General features: G+C 35.4%; 1 protein-coding gene and 1 pseudogene across 2 annotated transcripts in view; both read left to right on the top strand.

The window, feature by feature from the left end:
- Window positions 1-17,819, top strand: part of ATP11C (ATPase phospholipid transporting 11C) — a 160,085-nt gene that overhangs the window by 123,283 nt on the left and 18,983 nt on the right. For both annotated transcript variants that reach the window (XM_036227331.1, XM_016131161.2), the window contains exons 22-25: window positions 1,067-1,212; window positions 7,678-7,737; window positions 12,967-13,094; window positions 17,270-17,405. In XM_036227331.1, coding sequence (XP_036083224.1) covers window positions 1,067-1,212; window positions 7,678-7,737; window positions 12,967-13,094; window positions 17,270-17,405 — 470 coding nt within the window. The remainder of the gene's footprint in view (window positions 1-1,066; window positions 1,213-7,677; window positions 7,738-12,966; window positions 13,095-17,269; window positions 17,406-17,819) is intronic.
- Window positions 15,433-15,551, top strand: LOC118608565 (annotated as a pseudogene).

Raw genomic sequence — 17,819 nt, 5'->3', positions numbered from 1 at the left:
AATTTGGGAATGATAATTGTTGATTGAAGGTCCTCATCTGATCATGAAACATGTTCATCTTAAAGTCCTACCCTTGGTGAGAATGTAGCAATACAAAGTTAGAGGATCTTTTTATGTGAGCCAAGTAAAGTGAATTTCCCAAGCCTACTGACAGTGCAATTGATCATGTAGCCCTCACTTTGACAACATGTGTGATATTTTATTGATTTTTCACTCCTGGCCAGATTTCCTGCTCACACTGCTTCACTGTATCTTTTGAGATTCTTAATTGTTTGGTACTAAGAAATGATAATTGCTAGATTGGTTTTCTACATGACAGTATTTATGGGTGGCTTAGGCTATAGTGTTGAATTTATATGTTGGCACGCAACAACAGCTTTTCTACAACTTGCATCATTTTCCCCTCTTCGGGCTACTGGTAGGCATCAATCCAAACAAGGTTCCCCCCCCCCTTTTTTTTCGTTTCCTTTTTTTTTAGAGGGGGAGAAATAATGGAATGAGTATCTTGAGAATTATTGCACTGCGGTTTGGATTCCCAAATTTTTCCTATTGGGAAGTATCCCTATGCAGTGTGGAACTCTCAGTTCTACTTATTGGTTATCCAGTGTCGAAATGTCTTAAAGCTGCTTGAGCTCATGGAAACTTGGGCTACTACTGAGAGTTTCAGTCAGTGAAAGGACTTCACCATCTTATTGTAACTTTTCTGTTTTGATCTCCTAGGCCACAAATCCCAGGTCTCTGAGTTGCTTTAATATTGCACCTAGTCTCAGTGCCGCCCACAATTAAGCACTAAACTGAGTGGCTTTAACATTTTTAGATTTAATATTTTTCTCAAGATCATTTTTGCCCTGTAATGATTAAAATAATGATCCTACTTAATTGTATGTTATGTTATAAATATGTAATTACCAATTAAATTTCATTTTACTGTTTATTGGTTACGTCTCACTGTCATTGTTAAAGCACTTTTGGTTAAATAAAAGCTAAGCTAAACTATACAATTGAACTATAACATGTAAGCAAGTTAAAATATGAAATACTCACTCTGTAGAGATTTTTTTTTTAGGTATTAAAGGCAAAGAAGGTCGCCAAGCTGCCAGGAATAGTGATTATTCAATTCCAAAGTTTAAACATTTAAAGAAACTGCTATTGGCTCATGGACATCTATATTATGTGAGAATAGCACATCTTGTACAGTATTTCTTCTATAAGGTATGTGATCAAATATTTGCAGTTTAACTTATGACTGTTTAATCCTGCATGGGTTCTGCTTGGTCATAATGTTTTTCTTCCTTTCTTCTTCTTCTTTTTTTTTTTTTTTTTTTTTGCTTTCTTTATGCTGAAACTTGTGGTCAGCAAAACAAAGGAAATCTATTTATGGAATCAGAAACCAGAAATTCCTTTTAATGCAAGAGGCTTGAGATGAAATTTTAAGTCACCTTTCTTGAAGTATAGATTAAATACAATAAAATATACCTGTTAAAAATGTACAGTTCTCTTTTTGACAAAAGTGTACATTCATGTAACCACCACCCCAGTCAAAAGTAGAACATTTTCATCATCTCAGAAAAAGTTCCCACGTTCTTCTTCCCAGTCAGTCTCCTGCACCCCTGCTCCAAACAAATACTAGTCTGATTTAAATTCTAATTTATGTTACTATATATGTAATACTGTCTAATATATATACATATAACATGTAGCTTATGACATATAGTAATATATAACATAAATTTAGATATGATTTATGCAATATACACATTAGATATTCCTGTTTCTTAGCTAAATAGAATCATATGTAATCTTTTGTGTGTGCACTATTTCACTTAGTATAATGTTTTTGAATTTCATCCATGTTGTATCATGTATCAGTATAGTTAGTTCCCTTTTTATCCTGAACATTATTCTACACTATTCTTTTTAGTAGAATTCTCTATTCAAATGAAATTACACAGATAAAACAGATAAAAAGCAAGATTGCATTGACTAAAGGTCATGAGGCCAGGGCTTTGTACTAGCTCAACCTCCCTGTCCTGCCAAGAGGTTCCTCAGGTTCCACAGTTTGAAATCCAAGAATATAATTTAAGCCACTCATTTTATGCATACCAAACTGGCATACATGAACGTGAAAGTATGAAAATCATTTTTGGCCAACATAATGCAGAAATTGATCTTCTGTTCTATGTTCTGTTCAAGTTTTTAAAAACTTTTTTCCACTTTTCATTTTGAAATAATTTCTGACTTTAAAGAAGTTACAAAATAAGTGAAATAATTTTCATGTTCTCTTTGCCCAGCTTTGCCAACTGTTAATACCTTAGATTACCTACAACATAGTTATCAGGATTAGTAAATTGATATGAATTGGTGCATTATTAACTAATCTACATAGCAGATTGGAGTTTTGCCCGTGGTCCCATTGATATTCTTTTTGTGGTCCATTTCAGGCTCATTTACATTTAGCTGTCATATCGCCTTAGTCTTTTTTAATCTAAGATAATTCCTATCTTTTTTTGTTTTCATGATGTTAACATTTTTTAATAATACTGGCCAGTTAGTTTAGAATGTCTCTCAATTTGGGTTTATCTTATGTTCGCTTATTATTAGATTCAGGTTATGCATTTTTGGCACAAATACCACAGAAGCAATGTTGTAACCTGCTCAGTACATGTCAGTGTCTCATCCATAATAATACTAACTTTGGTAATAATTCAAGTGGTGTTTTAGGGATCTCAAGACCCTTCAAATTTACTCTGTGTAATAGTGTTTGAAAAGAGCATTCTGCTACTAAAAGAGACATTTCATTCTGAGTTAAAATCCATTAGTAGTAGTATTTATTCTGTTACTCAGATTTTCATAGATTTGGCCCCATCTCCTTTCAATATATCCCCATTATTTTTAAATATCTTATTGTGGTAAGAACACTTAACACGAGCTCTACCACTTAACCAATTTTGAAGTGTACAATACAATATTAACTGTAGGCACAACATTGTACAGCAGATCTCTAGAACTTGCTCATCTTGCATATTTAAAACTTGGCACCCATTGAGTAGCAACTCCCCCATTTGAACCTTTTTCGTAGACTTTTTTTATTTTTTAGGACCACTTGATTTTCTAAGCTCATCTTATATTTTTTCTGCTCCAGTCCTAGATTCAGATATTTCTCCAAGGAATACTGGTTCCTTTTATTTGCAAATGGTACTTAGAAATCAGATCTGGGTGCTAGTTGGGCATATTGCTGCTGACTTGAAGTTGATTCTAGGCCTTCCCAGTGGACAGAGCTAGGAAATACTATATAAGTGTTGGAGTTGGAATCCAAGGTATCCATATGAACTTCAGTATATGAACTCAGTTTATACTAATACATTTGATTTCATCCAACACCACTAGATTTATCCTAACCTTTCTCTTTTCCTTGTAACTCTTTTCTTCAGTGGTAAGAAACCTGGTTCTTTTTACCTTCAATATGTTTACTTGTTGCTCAGTCCTAGAATACACTTAGTTTCAGAATTGCTAACTCATACTCCTGGGAGAAACAAACTAAGTTGAGTAATATGTTTATGTGCACTTCTTTTTGTCTTTATTCTTGGAGTGTATAGTTGAAATACTCTTTCCAAAGTAACTATTTTTTCCTTTTCTACCATTTTAGTGTAGTTATGTTGTTTATTTGTAATATTAGGTTAAATTTTTGTTCGCATCCATTTGGATCCTTCCTCTCTAATTCTAACTGATTTTAATGAATTAATTGTTTATGTGAAACATTGTTATGGTTCTCAAAATGAGATGCTGTGAGGATGTTGCTTATTGAGTCAGTGCTCTAAACAAAAGAATTATACAACAGTGACTTTTCTCAAATACCTCTTTTACTTATATATAACTTCTTTCCTGAAATGAAAATTTTTAATCTTTTTAAAAATTTTTTTTATTTATAATAAATATATAATCTTATATTGATTATATTAGTTTCAGGTGTATAATATAGTGATTTGACATTTTTATATCTTACAATTTGATCACCCCACTAATTCTAGTAATCATCTGTCACCTTGTAAAGTTATCATGATATTATTGACTATGTTCTCCTTCCCCTTTTCGCCCATGCCCCCACCCCCGCCCTTCTGGCAATTAGACCTTTGGTCTCTGTTTCTATGAGTCTGTTTACATTTTTGTTTGATTTGTTTTGTTTTTAGATTCCACATATAAGTGAAAGCATATGATATTTGTCTTTCTCTTCCTGACTTATTTCACTTAGCATAATAACCTCTAGATCCTAAATTGAAATTTTTGAAGTAATCTTTAAATGTATACCAACAGAGAGGACCAGTGATAACATATAGTTATGTGACCTGTTCTTTTTTCTATAAAAATTAATGTATGTATACATCATTTTTTAAACTATATACTGGGTTTTTTTTTTCATTTTTTATTGAAATATAATTCAAATAACAAAATCTACTATCGTACTCTTAAAGTGTACAATACAGTGGCCTTTAGTATATTCTCTCTGATTTGCAACCATCACCACTATCTAATTCTAGAACATTTCCATCACCCGTATTAGAAACCCCAAAGCTATTATCAGTCAGCCCAAAAACGTATTGTTTTGCACTTTGCCCTTTTCACTTAGTATGTTGTGAGCATATTTTCTCCAGTTAAATCTTTATCTCAAACACAATAATTGTGGAATATCCCAAGCCGACATGATTGGACACTGAGATAGTTTTCCCAGCAATACCTTGATTCTGTTTTATCACCAGTCATTAAGAGTTACATGTTAAACTGAGCGTGCATACTAATTTTTGTCTATCACAGAATAGAATTTACCAAAGTTCTTAATTAGATTCTAGTTTATAGGTATGTTATCAAGTTAGTGTACCAGTTTTAAATGATTCAAGCAATTTGAGTTTTATACCCTATATCTCACAGGAGGGAAAGCTCAGCAGCTGCTTTCGCGTGTCAATTTGCTGTGATAAAGCCCAGGTCTTATTAACTTTATATTTTCTAGGGGGAAAAAAAAAACATAACCGTGAACCCAGGTTTACAGATTTACTAAGGCGCTGTCAGCCAGTATCAACTGGTATCCAGGCCAAACATTGATGATGATTAATAATGATAATTAACTCAAAATATGTAGTGTACTTTGCTGGTTGACAAAAGCACTTTCTTTTCTTATTTAATCCTCACAAATCTCCTATGAGGCAATTAGTATTATTTCCACTTAAAATATGTGGCAAGTAGGGCTCAGAAAATTTAACTTGTCTTTGGTTCCCCAGCTAACAAGTGACAGAGCAAGATTTTCACACTAGCTTTACTTAATTCTAAGTCCACGACTGTTTGTACATCATAATTAGGGTCTATTGGGTCTTGGGCTCAGTAACAAAACAGCCCTGTGTGGGGATGAGTTGTTATTCTTTCTTACCTCCTGTATAGTAGGAGAGCCCGTGAAGATTTGCCTTAGAGATAGGCTTACCAATCTGATCTTTTTCCAGAGGCCTGGTTTGCCTCTTTTAAGATTTTGGCCTGCAATTCAGTCAGCTGCCACCAGATGGAAGGAATGATCTGTTACGGAAAACAAAACAAGCATTAAAATGTCTAATGTTTATCAGTGGTCAGTAATTGACCCTATTCAGAATTTAGGGGAATATTTATGTAGATAGTGTACTCTGTCTTCATAGGATCTCTGTGCCCATTATCATCTTAGTTACTGAGTTAGCAGTATTCCTTTTTTAGTGCTTCCTTTTGTCTCAAGATTTCTAAGACTTCCAACCCTTTTTGGCTGAACTAAGAAGCCTTCCTTCCTCTTACCTTGCCATTGCACCTGTAGTTCCTTATTGCCTCACCCCAGAAGTACCGCAGTGACAGATCTTGCCTTCTGGTTTTCCATGCAATATTCCTTGCATAATTCAGCCATGTTAATGTTTGGGAAATGCCACTTTTCAACTTGTCCTCCAGAAACTTTACTCTCCTTTAACTAAGGATTTAGTCTGGCTTTTAAGGCACCCCACAGTCTGACCCTGTCTTACCTTATCTGTTTACAATACATAAGGCCTTACCTTGGTTCCTGCTATCAATATATCCTGTTCATCTTTAGCACCTAGTTCAAATTGTAACTTCTTTATTCACTAAGTCAACAAATATGTTTGAATGTGTTACCATGTGCCAAGCACTCTTTGAGGCCCTGAGGGCTCATAATGGAATAAGACAGGCAAGGTACCTGTTCTCATGAAATTTACATTCTAGTAGGAGAGTCAGACCTTTTCCCACCAAGCACCCTGAAAATTCTCACTAAGCACTGCCTCCTCCAACCTCAGAACTTTTTTTGCCACTTTTGTGGTCAATTGATTTTAACCAAGATGCCTATGTGGTTCAATGGAGAATGATTGTCTTTACAAAAATTAATTAAAAACAGATCGTAGACATGGATATGAAATCCAAAACTATAAAACTTCTAGAAGAAAATAAGAGGACATTATTATTACTTTCATTAGTCAAAACACCAACCTACTTCACCATCTTGACTGGAAAATAACTTTTTTTTTTTAATAAAGTATGATTTTAGAAACACAGTGTTTTGCATTCTACCAGAACTGGTATATACAAATGCCTGTCGCCCTTCTGGGTGATGAGCTCTTTAGAGCTTCCACACTTATTTTGATGCTGTAGGAGTTATTCAAAACATGTATAGCACTTTTCTTTAAGAACATCCTCCAGAACATGTAGTGCATTTACTTAAATATCCTCAGCCATGGCAGGTGTTCATTCTTTGAGGATGCATTGGATTTTTGAAAATAGCCTCAAGTCTAGTGGCCTGGTAAATTTCCTAAGTGAGAATGTGTGGCAGAAGGAAGGAGATTGGTTTTTTACTATGGCTCAAAAATGGGCTCTTGAAGGCATTGCCCAAAGAGAAATCCAGAGATATCATGAATAAGAGACAGCAGTATTCAGATAAGGTCACAGCCTGCCTTGATGGATGGCACTCATTTGAAAATATTGGTTCTGCTATTTTTGCCTGAAGATACTAATTTCAGTATTTGAAGTCACACCTAGTAACTTTGAAAAGCGCCTTATGAATTCCGCACTTGAATTTTTAAAATGTTTTTAGTGTTCTCCCAATTAAATGATAAATCCCTTAAGAGTTAGAAGTTTTATTTTGTTTTGTTTTTTGTATTGTCCACAGTGCCATTTTTGCATATAGTAAATGATCAATATTAATATGTTAATTGTAGACGAGGTAGTAATAAGGGAGTAAAGCATTAATTGATACTGTTAGTGTCAACATACACTGTAATTATTCCTGTTTATTGGTATTAATTGACTTAAAATATACACTTAAAGCCTTGTGTCATTCTACTTTATGATGATTTTGCAAATCTAAATGACATTTAAGGTTCAGTACCATTAGGTGTTTGTATTGTATAAGCTCATTTCTTCCGTAGAAGAATAATAGCAAGAGGTTCTTGTGAAGTGAGATCTCTTCTGCATTGATAAGGTAAAAGTTGGTATTAAAATGAATTAATCATTTGTTTTTGAGTTGCTTTCTTACAGCTCTGGAGTATAGACTTAATGCGTTTTGATGCTTGAAGGACTTAGGACTGACTGTAGATTATTGGAAGTACAGTTTCCTGTTTTAGTTTAGAAAGTTAAGTGAATACATTAACACTTTTCTCCATTTTTTTCCAGAACCTTTGTTTCATTTTGCCACAATTTTTGTACCAGTTTTTCTGTGGATTCTCACAACAGGTTTGTTACTCTAGTTATTTGTTATAATGTAGTTTACATTTGCTATTAATAATTTACCTTTTTATGCAATGAAGTATAGAAATTAGTGGGTATGTCCAAAGAAAAAGGACTTGTGTTTTTGTTTTGTTTTGTTTTTTCTTTTTTTTTTTTTTGGTTTGGTTTTGGTTCAACAGTTGATTTTGGCTTGGTTTTGACAATAGCAGATAATTTGTGTCTTTGCTTTAACAATGTTTCTATTCATTACTTTCTTTTGTAAGTTATTTAGTATATTCACTTGGAGTTAAGATGACCTTTAAAAGAGTATTCTGATTTTTTCTTAGTATCAGTGTATCCAGCATTTTACAGTAATCCTAAAATGTTATAGTTTAATATTTCATTGAATAAAATCTCACACCTCTACAGTTTCTCAGGTTGATTTTCTAGAAAAATGTTGATCTTCAAGCTGGCCACAAAGCTGTGATTCCTAGATAAAGCCTTGGATTACTTTACTTGAGCTACTCTTTTTTTTACCATCTATTTTCTGAATATTTATTACATAAAGAATATGCTGTATGTTAACTTGATATTTAAGTGGTGAGATGAACAGGCACATTTGTCGGTTTGTTTTGAGAACAGAAATGGATTTTGCGTTGCTTCTAGAGGAAGTACAGCAATATACAGGAGCTGTAATGCTCATTGACTCAGAAGTTTTCATAGTTAATTTATGAGTAATTCAGTGATTTCACCAAGCTGAGCTACTGGTAGCATTGTCTCAGGTATTAGAGACTGAGGTTCTAAATTTCAAGGCATCCTTAATTCCTCATGGTAGAAAGTTATTTTATTTTCTGACTTCTTGGCAGTATTTTTAAGAATATATTCTCCTCAACGGGAAGTAACTGCTCTTTCTTTTGAACGTGCCCCTTTGCCATATGGTATGCTCTCTGTTATATCAGTGCCATGTCATCAGCCCCATGGTGCCAGTTAAGCAGATCGCTTTTTGAATTAATCATCTACTAGCCATAGGAAGTACCAGCAGCCTTCTTGTATTCAAAACTAACAGTATTTTGTGAATTCTGGTGAGTCTGCTTTTCTTGAACATTCAGCTAACTATTGATCAAAATGTTTCTATTCCTCACTTCTTGAGATGAATGCAAGTTTTAAAAACACATTTCAATTTTTTAGCAAAGTACAAAAGGGAAGTTGGCTTATCTGGTTGAAATGTTGTTTTTATTTTGAAAAGAGTCTTCTTTTGTTACCCTTTTAAAACATAGTTATCAAGCACAAGTTGTATGAAGAAAGGAAATACTTACTCCTATTAAAGCCAGCCAAGAGTCTGCGGTCTGCTTCAGTTAACTGCTTAGGTTTCCATGGGAGTTGATGTTTGGCTTCCTCAGTTGCTCAACTGGTATATTCATTCATTTAACAAATATTTCTTAAGTGCCTACTGTGTGCCAGGCTAAGTGCTGGAGATATAACAGTGGTCAAACGTCTTACCCCATGGAGCTTGCAGTATAGTGATGGGGGAGAGATAGGCAACAATCTGACAAATATATTGTCAGGTACTGATAAATGTTCTCAAGGAGGGAAAAGCATAACAAATGAATGGAGTGTGACTAGGGAATAGAACTGCTGTTTTAGAGAAGATAATTTGGAATGTTCTCTCTGATGAGGTGACATTTGGGCAGAGATATGTGGGAGATGAGGGAAGGAGCTATGCAGACATGTTAGAGGAAAACTGTAACAGGTAAAAGGAAGCTCTGGGATGGTTACATGATATACAATATCTTTAGTTTTCAATTTGGCCCAGTGCTGTTGCTGAATGTAGCAACCTTTATTGCAGATATCTTAGAATACATACAGATAGTCAGCCTTTTTCCACTCAGGTCCCCAGCAGGTGTTCTCTGTAACCCTGGAACTTAGAGAGTGAGCTATGGAAAATGTAGACATAGGACCAGGATTCTGATTCTTTAAGCAAAAAAGCAGCTTGCTCTTTAGCAAAGCTAGAATAATACTGGTCTCTTTTCCTTCATAAAGAAAATACTTGTAACAGGTTTAACAAGAAATAGTATCAGCTAAACCTGTTGTTTCTTTTGAGAACATTCTGTCTCCTCTAATTTTAATTATGCATCCGAGAATTACAATTTTCTCTCATGTAACCTCAAAGTACCATAGTTGAATGAAAGTAGATTGATGCTTTTGTTTGAGTGAAATTCAAGACTAAATTACACATCAGTCAATCTGAGTTATTATTTCAATTTTCTCATTACTGAAAATGGATAGTTTTTGATGAAAATATAGTGTTGTGTGCCGACAGACTAGTCTTCTCCCTTGAGAATTAAAATGAATGCAACACCTTTTGGGGTACTTTTAAATTCAGTAGAATATTTTTGCTGAGCCTAAATCTTTGTATGTGGGAAGTATTTTCATGTTCTGTGTAGAGCTGTATTTTTAACTTCACTGAAAATGTCACATACATATTATCTTGCTTGGTTCCTCAGGCCAGAGTTGTCCCTTCCTCTAGACTCCCCCAGTTCTTCATACACTCATCACTCTGTTTCCCCTTCTAGAATTTGAGCTCCTTGGCAGACAGGACATGAATCTTCTCTGTTTCCAGTACTTGTCACCCTAGTAAGCATTCACTAAATGTTTAAGTCAGCTAATAAATGAACTACTGCTCTATTCAAGTTGTTCTCAAATACTTTTAATTTTTTTCCATAAAGGAAGATTTGCAAGATTAATTCAGTCCTTTGTAAATGTGTTACAGCATTCAATCTCTACTCATTCATTCATTCAATATTTATCAAATGCTTTTTATATGCCAAGTTCTGTTCTAGGAGCTCAAGATTGTCAAAGTCCTCTAGCAAAAGACCACTGGGAACATACTCACTTGTAGTTGATCAGATTAAGTTTTTTACTTGCTGCAATGAGGAAGAATATACACCATGAGGAACAGTGGGGCCTCTCAAGGAGAGGGTGATAGAAAAGTCTTTTAAGATTTGGGCTTTAGTTAGGTGATTTGGAGAATTTAAGAATTTGGGCCTTGCTCCAGATTAGGTGCTGTCAGTAAGCAGGGGTCATTTCATGACTGGGCATTTCAGTAAATCTTAACCAGGAAGAATGAAGACAAGAAAGAGGTTAACACTGTCATTGGTCCAGAAGCAACAGTCAGTCAGTCATATTAGCCAGAATAGGGATGTCAGTTATTTTTGTGATTTGGACAGTATTCATACTCTATGTTCAGATGTGATTATAGAGCTGTTTTGGTTTTGTTTTGATTCATCATAGTCACAGAGTTTTGATGTTGCATTTCTGTGAAATTGTACATGTTTGATAGAACGCCCATGCTTACCTGTGAGTGCCAGGCCAGCTCCTAGATGTCAGGGGTTGCTTTGCTCATTCTCAAACTATAACTTCAAAAAAATAAAAATCCATATCCTTAAGGAGCTTGAATCATAGCAGAAGAAACATGATAAACAATAAATTTATAACGTAAGTTAGTTAGAAGGTAATTGGTACCGAAAAAAGAAAACAGGCTAAAGGGGGAAAATATGCCTAGGAGAGAGGGAATGGCAAGTTAAATCAAGGATGGTCTCACTGAGGTGGCATTTGAGCTGAGATTTGAAGGAAGCAAGGGAGTACTATCTGAAGGAAAAATGTTCCAGGCAGGGCAACAGCTGGTTCAAAGGAAGTCTTAAGCCAGGGGTGGGTGTCACATGTTAGAGATACTATGAAGAAGCCATTGCAGCTAGAGTAGAGTGAGCAAGGAGCAGGAGAGGTTAGAGATGGAGTCAGCATGTAGGAGAAGCCAGATTGAGTGGGGCTTTATAGTCACCCCATTGTAGAAACTTTTTTTAATTTCCAGAAATAAAGATTCTCTGGAGAGTTTGAAAAAGTGATGATTTGATTTTACTTATTTTCTAGTAGAGCTACTCAGGCCATTGTGTTGAGAACACAAGGGGGACCTAAAGGAAACAAGGAAACCATTTAGGAAGCTTGCAGAGTGGTAACAGTGGAGGTGCTAAGAAGTGACCTGGTTCTAAATACATTTGAAGATAGAGTCTATAAGCACTTCTTAATTGATTGGCTATGAGGTGTGAGAATGAGTCAAGGAAGAATTTAAGATTTTGGTTCTTACTGATCAGGAAGATTTAGTCACCCTTTCCTGAAATGAAGAAGACTTCAATAAGAGCAGATTTGAGTTGAGGGCAGGTCAGCAGTCCAGTCCTGGACATAAGTTTGAAATATGCTAGACAACCAAGAGACGTCAAGTGGGTAATTGTACATATAGGGACAAGTCTGGGCTAGAGATAGATTTTGGGGAATTTTCAGTGAATGTTAGCTAGTATTAAAACCTCAGGACTGAATGAGATCACCTAGAAAGTGAATATAAATTTCCAAACACTAAGTTCTGGAGCACTCCAACAGAGGGCTCAGGGAAAATAAGAGACGGAGAAGCAATAGCTGGTGAGGTAAGAAGAGAATCGCTCATTTTAAAATATTCCTTGAGCGCCTAAGTGGTACCAGACACTAAGGTAGATACTAGGGTCACAGATGTAGAGCCACTGACTGATAGGAAACATAGCAGAAAGCATACTTAAGGGGGAAGAAATTTATGAGTTTGGTTTTAGACATTTCGAGTTGTAGATGCCTATGGGACAGCCAGCAGACGGTTGGAAATTTTGGTCTGGAACCTAGGAAATTCAGAACCAGAAAGAGTTGGAAGTCATGCCCTTGTGCGTATATTTAGCTTTGTTTTTAAGAATACATTTATTTGATTCTTACTAAATCGCCATATTCAGTATCATGAATATATCATGGAGAAGGTGATAGTGATATTTAAAGCCATGTAAAATATTCAACAAAAAAAAGTGTGACACAGACTGAGCAGTGCCTAGTTTCCCTGAGGGATTTCTGACTTATTCTTAATTGGTCTTTGTTAGCTGACAAATCTTTTGAAAAGTTATTAGTTAATATCTGTTAGAAATAGAGCTTATAGCATGTAAATATTCTTAATAAGATCCTATTAAAAGGTATATTAAAATGATGCATCACATGTTAGCTTCTTTTCTATAATTACCAGAGTGGCCTTATTTACAAAACTTCCTTTGCTATTACAGAAAATGTGAAAAGAAACTGTCTTGCTTTTTTCAAAACTGACTTGTTTTAGCTTGTGATTTTTTCAAACACATAAATATCCTCTTGCAAATGATTGTTATAATACATTCCTTTCTCTTGCGTTTGTCATTTCAGCCACTGTATGATGCTGCTTACCTTACAATGTACAATATTTGCTTCACATCCTTGCCCATCCTGGCCTATAGTCTACTGGAACAGCACATCAACATTGACACTCTGACCTCAGATCCCCGATTGTATATGTAAGTTCAACATTGTAGTTAAAACCCTCTCATACTTTCAAAGTTGTAGGTTTCATTTTATCTGAAGGTGTAGAGGATACAGAACTGCCTACCTGGTTGATCACATAGTTCCGTTCTGAATTTTTACCTGCTTAAAACAGATCATTCAACAGGAAAATGAGGTATTTCCTAGGTGTAGGTCCGGTACTTGAGTGTGTGTGTAAATCACTTAGTTCAAAATCATTAATTCTCAAAATGTGAACGTACATTTTTATAGAGCTCTAGAATCTTAGAGGAAGACACAATGTTTTAATTACAAAAAAATAATGCCTTACACAAAGATCTTTGGTAGTTTAGGATATTGATTCCTACCTGTAAGGGATTCAACTGATGATATTATGTTAGGCTTTCTCTTGTAAACCGCCCCTGAAGCATAGCCTCTTCCCTTTTGTTAGCCCCATTCTAAAACTGTTTTGTTAAAGAAAATAATTCATCAAGCCATTATATTTATTTTGTGTCAGTTGGAAATGCATGCTTTTCTCTATGGATGGAGGACTTTCCACTAGCCCCAGTTGCTTAACTTATGATTTAATTGGATTTTTATAAATTAAGCCTGTAGCTAAGGATGAAGTTGTCAATTTACAGCGAATTATTAAGCATTGCTAAATAGTGGATAGTAAGTATGATAGAGAGGCTTGGGTGGTTTATTTGTATGAAGTGAAGGTACACAAATTAAGGTATTTCTTTAACTAGAATGACTCATAAAACTCACATTTAGTTGTTAGATTTAACTAGATTTATAAAATATATCATCATTTTAAAGGTTTTGATTATGAGAATTTTGAAACATGCACAAAAGTAGCAAAAATACTATTAATATAGTGAATTTCCCTGTCCTCATCACTCAGCTTTACCAATTATCAATGCAGGGCCAATTTCTGTTTTGTTAATAACCCTCTCTGCTCTATCATGGAATTATTTTGAAGCAAATGTCAAACTTGTATAAAATAGTTATTTCAGTATGTATCTCTTAATAATAAGGACTTAAAAATAACAGTACCTAAAAATTTAACAAGTCTGTAATATCAAATATTCAGTTAATGTTCAAGCTTTTCCAACTGACTCATTTCTTTTAATAGTTTATTTAAATCAGGTTATAAGATTCATATATTGCAGTTGATTAATGAGTCTCTTCTAATCTGATTAACCTGACAATTTATGTGTTGATAAAACTGGATCATTTATCTTGAAGAATTTCTCCCAATCTAGAGTTTGCTGATTGTATTGATGGCATTGTTTAACATGTTCTGCTTTTCCCTATATTTGTTGCCAAGGGGTAGTTAGATCTAGAGGGGAATCATAGAAACCTTGGTAGAAATATTAGTGTCGTCTCCTATGCTCTCTTTTTAAAATGAAGAACCAGGATGCAGAAATGACTGCCAAAAGACAAAGTATAACTAGAGGCCAAACCAAGATCAGAATTTAGTCTTTCGGATCACCAGCCCTGTGCTCTTGCCAGCTGGCTGGTGGTTTTCAGACATTGAACTGGCAATGTGTTCTGTCTTTAGACAACAACTAAAGTGAAGAAGTGGGGTTTAGATGGCAGTAAGTGGAATCCCTCCATTCAGTCCCAACAAGAGCTCCAGCTAATTGCCTGTGCTCCAATCCCAGCTCTGCCACTCACTGTGTAAATTTACACAAGTTACTTGACTGAGACAGGCCTCAATTTCATCTTCGGTAAAATTTGGGTAACAGTAGCACCTAATCCACAGTGGTTTTGTGAGGATTAAATGAGTGACTACGTGTAAATGAACTTAAAATAGAGCCTGGCACATAGTAAGTTTTCAATATTGAATAGATGGTAGCTATTAATCTATTCTAACACCCACCTTCACTTAACTTCAGGGCTGTGCTGAACACTTGCATATATTACGAATGTTGAAAACCTGAAGAAAACTGTTGAATACAAATTATTGTAATGGTTTCCGTGAAGTTTTATTTACTGCACTGCAGGTGTAGATTATGAATTATTAAACAAGGGTATACTTGCCACATCTGATGCAAAAATGGAAGCCTTGACGTAACCATCGCCCAGCCCAAAATGCAATCTTCCTTCTTGCCCACTCTGATAAGACACTGCTCTCAGCCCGTCACTGTATTATAAATTGCTTCATTACTCTGAGTAGTCTTTTGTAAATATGAAGATCTGGTCTTCGTATGTGGCTCTCTCTATAGTTGTACCACTTAATATTGTGTAGCATATTGTAGATTTTACCTTCTGGGACTTAGTGACTTAGGCATTTTTCAAACATTTTGACATGAAACAAGAACACAATTGCATATTTTTAAGAGAAATGTTATCTACAGCCATGCCACCCTGAACAAACCTGATCTCGTCTAATCTCAGAAGCTAAGCAGAATTGAGCCCGGTTAGTACTTAGATGGGAGACCATCTAGGAAGACCGGGTGCTATAGGTGTAAAAAAAGAGAGAGAGAGAGAGATGTTAAAAGTGAACTAGTAAAAGTAAACTAGTTCTATAGAGGGAAGGATGTTGGGTTTATTGCTTCTACAGCTTTAAAAGGCAAAAGGAAGGTCCTGGTACTCCTGCTACCTCCCATCTTATGGAGGTGCTCAGGCCTTTGCTGCCAGTCAGCCACTCCTCAAATCTTCTAATTCTCTCTCATGTTCCTCTGAATCGTGACTGCCATATTCTGTCTCCAATAACTTCATCTATTCATCTGGGTGCACCTAGAAAGCCTCACCTAAAACTCAGCATTCCATGGTACATACCACTGTCCATCTCCCTCCCAGTGTGTAATGTAATTCCCAGAGAAGTTCTGGAAAGACAAGGACCACTTCCTGCCTCAACCCAAGTCAGTGACTCTCAAAAGTCCCACTAGCTGGCAGTTTGGGCAATTCCTGCAAAGATCTTAAGGAGGTGCCTTCTCTGTGGCTCCCAGTTGCCCTGGGAATGGGATTTACTAGCTATGGGAAGAGCTTGTTTCTAGGAAGCAGCTACCTCTTCCTCCTGCAATTTTTCTAAGGCAAACAGCAGCACAGTGCTTTATGCATCATCCCCTGTACTTCAGATACCTTCATGCACCTTGGAAACCATAGTAGGAAAAAGTTGAGTATTTGCCACCTTTTCAGGAAACCCTACAGTACTTAATACCAACTGAACAAGGATCAGTTTCATTTACATTACAAAGGTGTTTCTTATTCCATACAGCCCAGTGACATTCTTGGTAGCATTGATGACCTGTATGCTATTTGAATGATTAGATACCTTTAGATAAATGTTAGGAGTAATTTGAAATAGAAGCCAAAAGAATTCCATGCACAAATTCATCTTTCTACAACTCTACTTCATTAGAATCGATGGCCTTATTTAACATTCCGACTTGTACTGCGGAGATTGTGCTATTTTTGACATATTTTAAACTTTTAGTTTGTCGACATGCCTTTTATCAAATCATGACCATACAGTTTCAAGCATGTAATTTGGCTCAATTAAAAAAATATAAAGGGCACCCCAAGACCAAAAATGGTTAAATTCCCAGGAAAAAAATATTGATTAGTAATCAAGAAATATTTTAACAGTTGTAGTTAGAAAGCTAAGGTAGCTTGGTTGAGAACATAGGATTTGAGTGAAGTCAAGTAAATCAAAGATTGTATACTAGCTCTGTCCCTTACTAAATGAATGAACTCTAGCATGCTGCTGTGCTAATAGTGGTTCCAATGTGCATCAAAGTTTGGAAACAATTATGATACACCTTTTTGAGGCTCCTTATTATTCGTAGATGGGAGTGATAAGAATACCTATCTCTTGTGGTTTTTATGTGGATAAAAATGGGCAATATATATAAAACTCTTAACCTAGTTTCCTGATATATAATAAGTACTCAATAAATAGGAGCTAATTATTATTGATTATATTATTGTTATTAGGTGGCCATAATTTTAACTTAGAAATGCTTAGACAGTTTAATCCACTGACTCAGGAGGTGATTACACAAAGATAAACCTGCTCGGTCTGGCCTTTTACCAAAAGTCTTCCAGTCCCTCAGGGGAGTAACTACCTTCATTATAACAGGGTTAAACCTTATGTGCACTTTTGGCATTTCATCGTATCTTTAAATAAATGGCCTTCGGAGATTTGTTAACCTGTGGTTTTTTTTTTCTCATTTCTCAATAGGAAAATTTCTGGCAATGCCATGCTACAGTTGAGCCCCTTCTTATATTGGACATTTCTGGCCACATTTGAAGGGATAGTGTTCTTCTTTGGGACTTATTTTCTTTTTCAGACTTCATCCCTAGAAGAAAATGCAAAGGTAAAAAAAAAATGCAAAGGTAAAAAAAAAAGGTCATTACATCATTTGGTATCATAAGCATGGCTTATCTTTTTTCCATAGGCACCGAATCTGTCATACACATACTCTAGCTGTAATCATTTTGCAAACTTTTTTAAGTTATAGTATTTAGTTCTCACAACTTCTTTAGAACAGTAAAAGTGTTGAAGTAAGAAATCACTTCCTGTGTGCATGGCTAACTAGAGAGCTTATGTGCAAACCTTATGGAAGCTTAACTTGGCTGTAATTTATTGGATGAACAGAGTTCTTGGGATTTCAGACTTTGGATCCCTACACTTCGATATGAGCAAGGCTTTTTCTGTTTTAAAAGCAAAGTCTGGCCCCACTCAGTTCTTATTTACAGCGGCCTTCCATGCTTGTTCAGTAACTGTCATT

The sequence above is a fragment of the Rousettus aegyptiacus genome, unplaced genomic scaffold, assembly GCF_014176215.1.
Source record: "Rousettus aegyptiacus isolate mRouAeg1 unplaced genomic scaffold, mRouAeg1.p scaffold_m13_p_9, whole genome shotgun sequence".
Classification (NCBI taxonomy): domain Eukaryota; kingdom Metazoa; phylum Chordata; class Mammalia; order Chiroptera; family Pteropodidae; genus Rousettus; species Rousettus aegyptiacus.
Note: the sequence above shows the minus strand (reverse complement) of the source record. Positions and strands in the feature narration are given on the sequence as shown.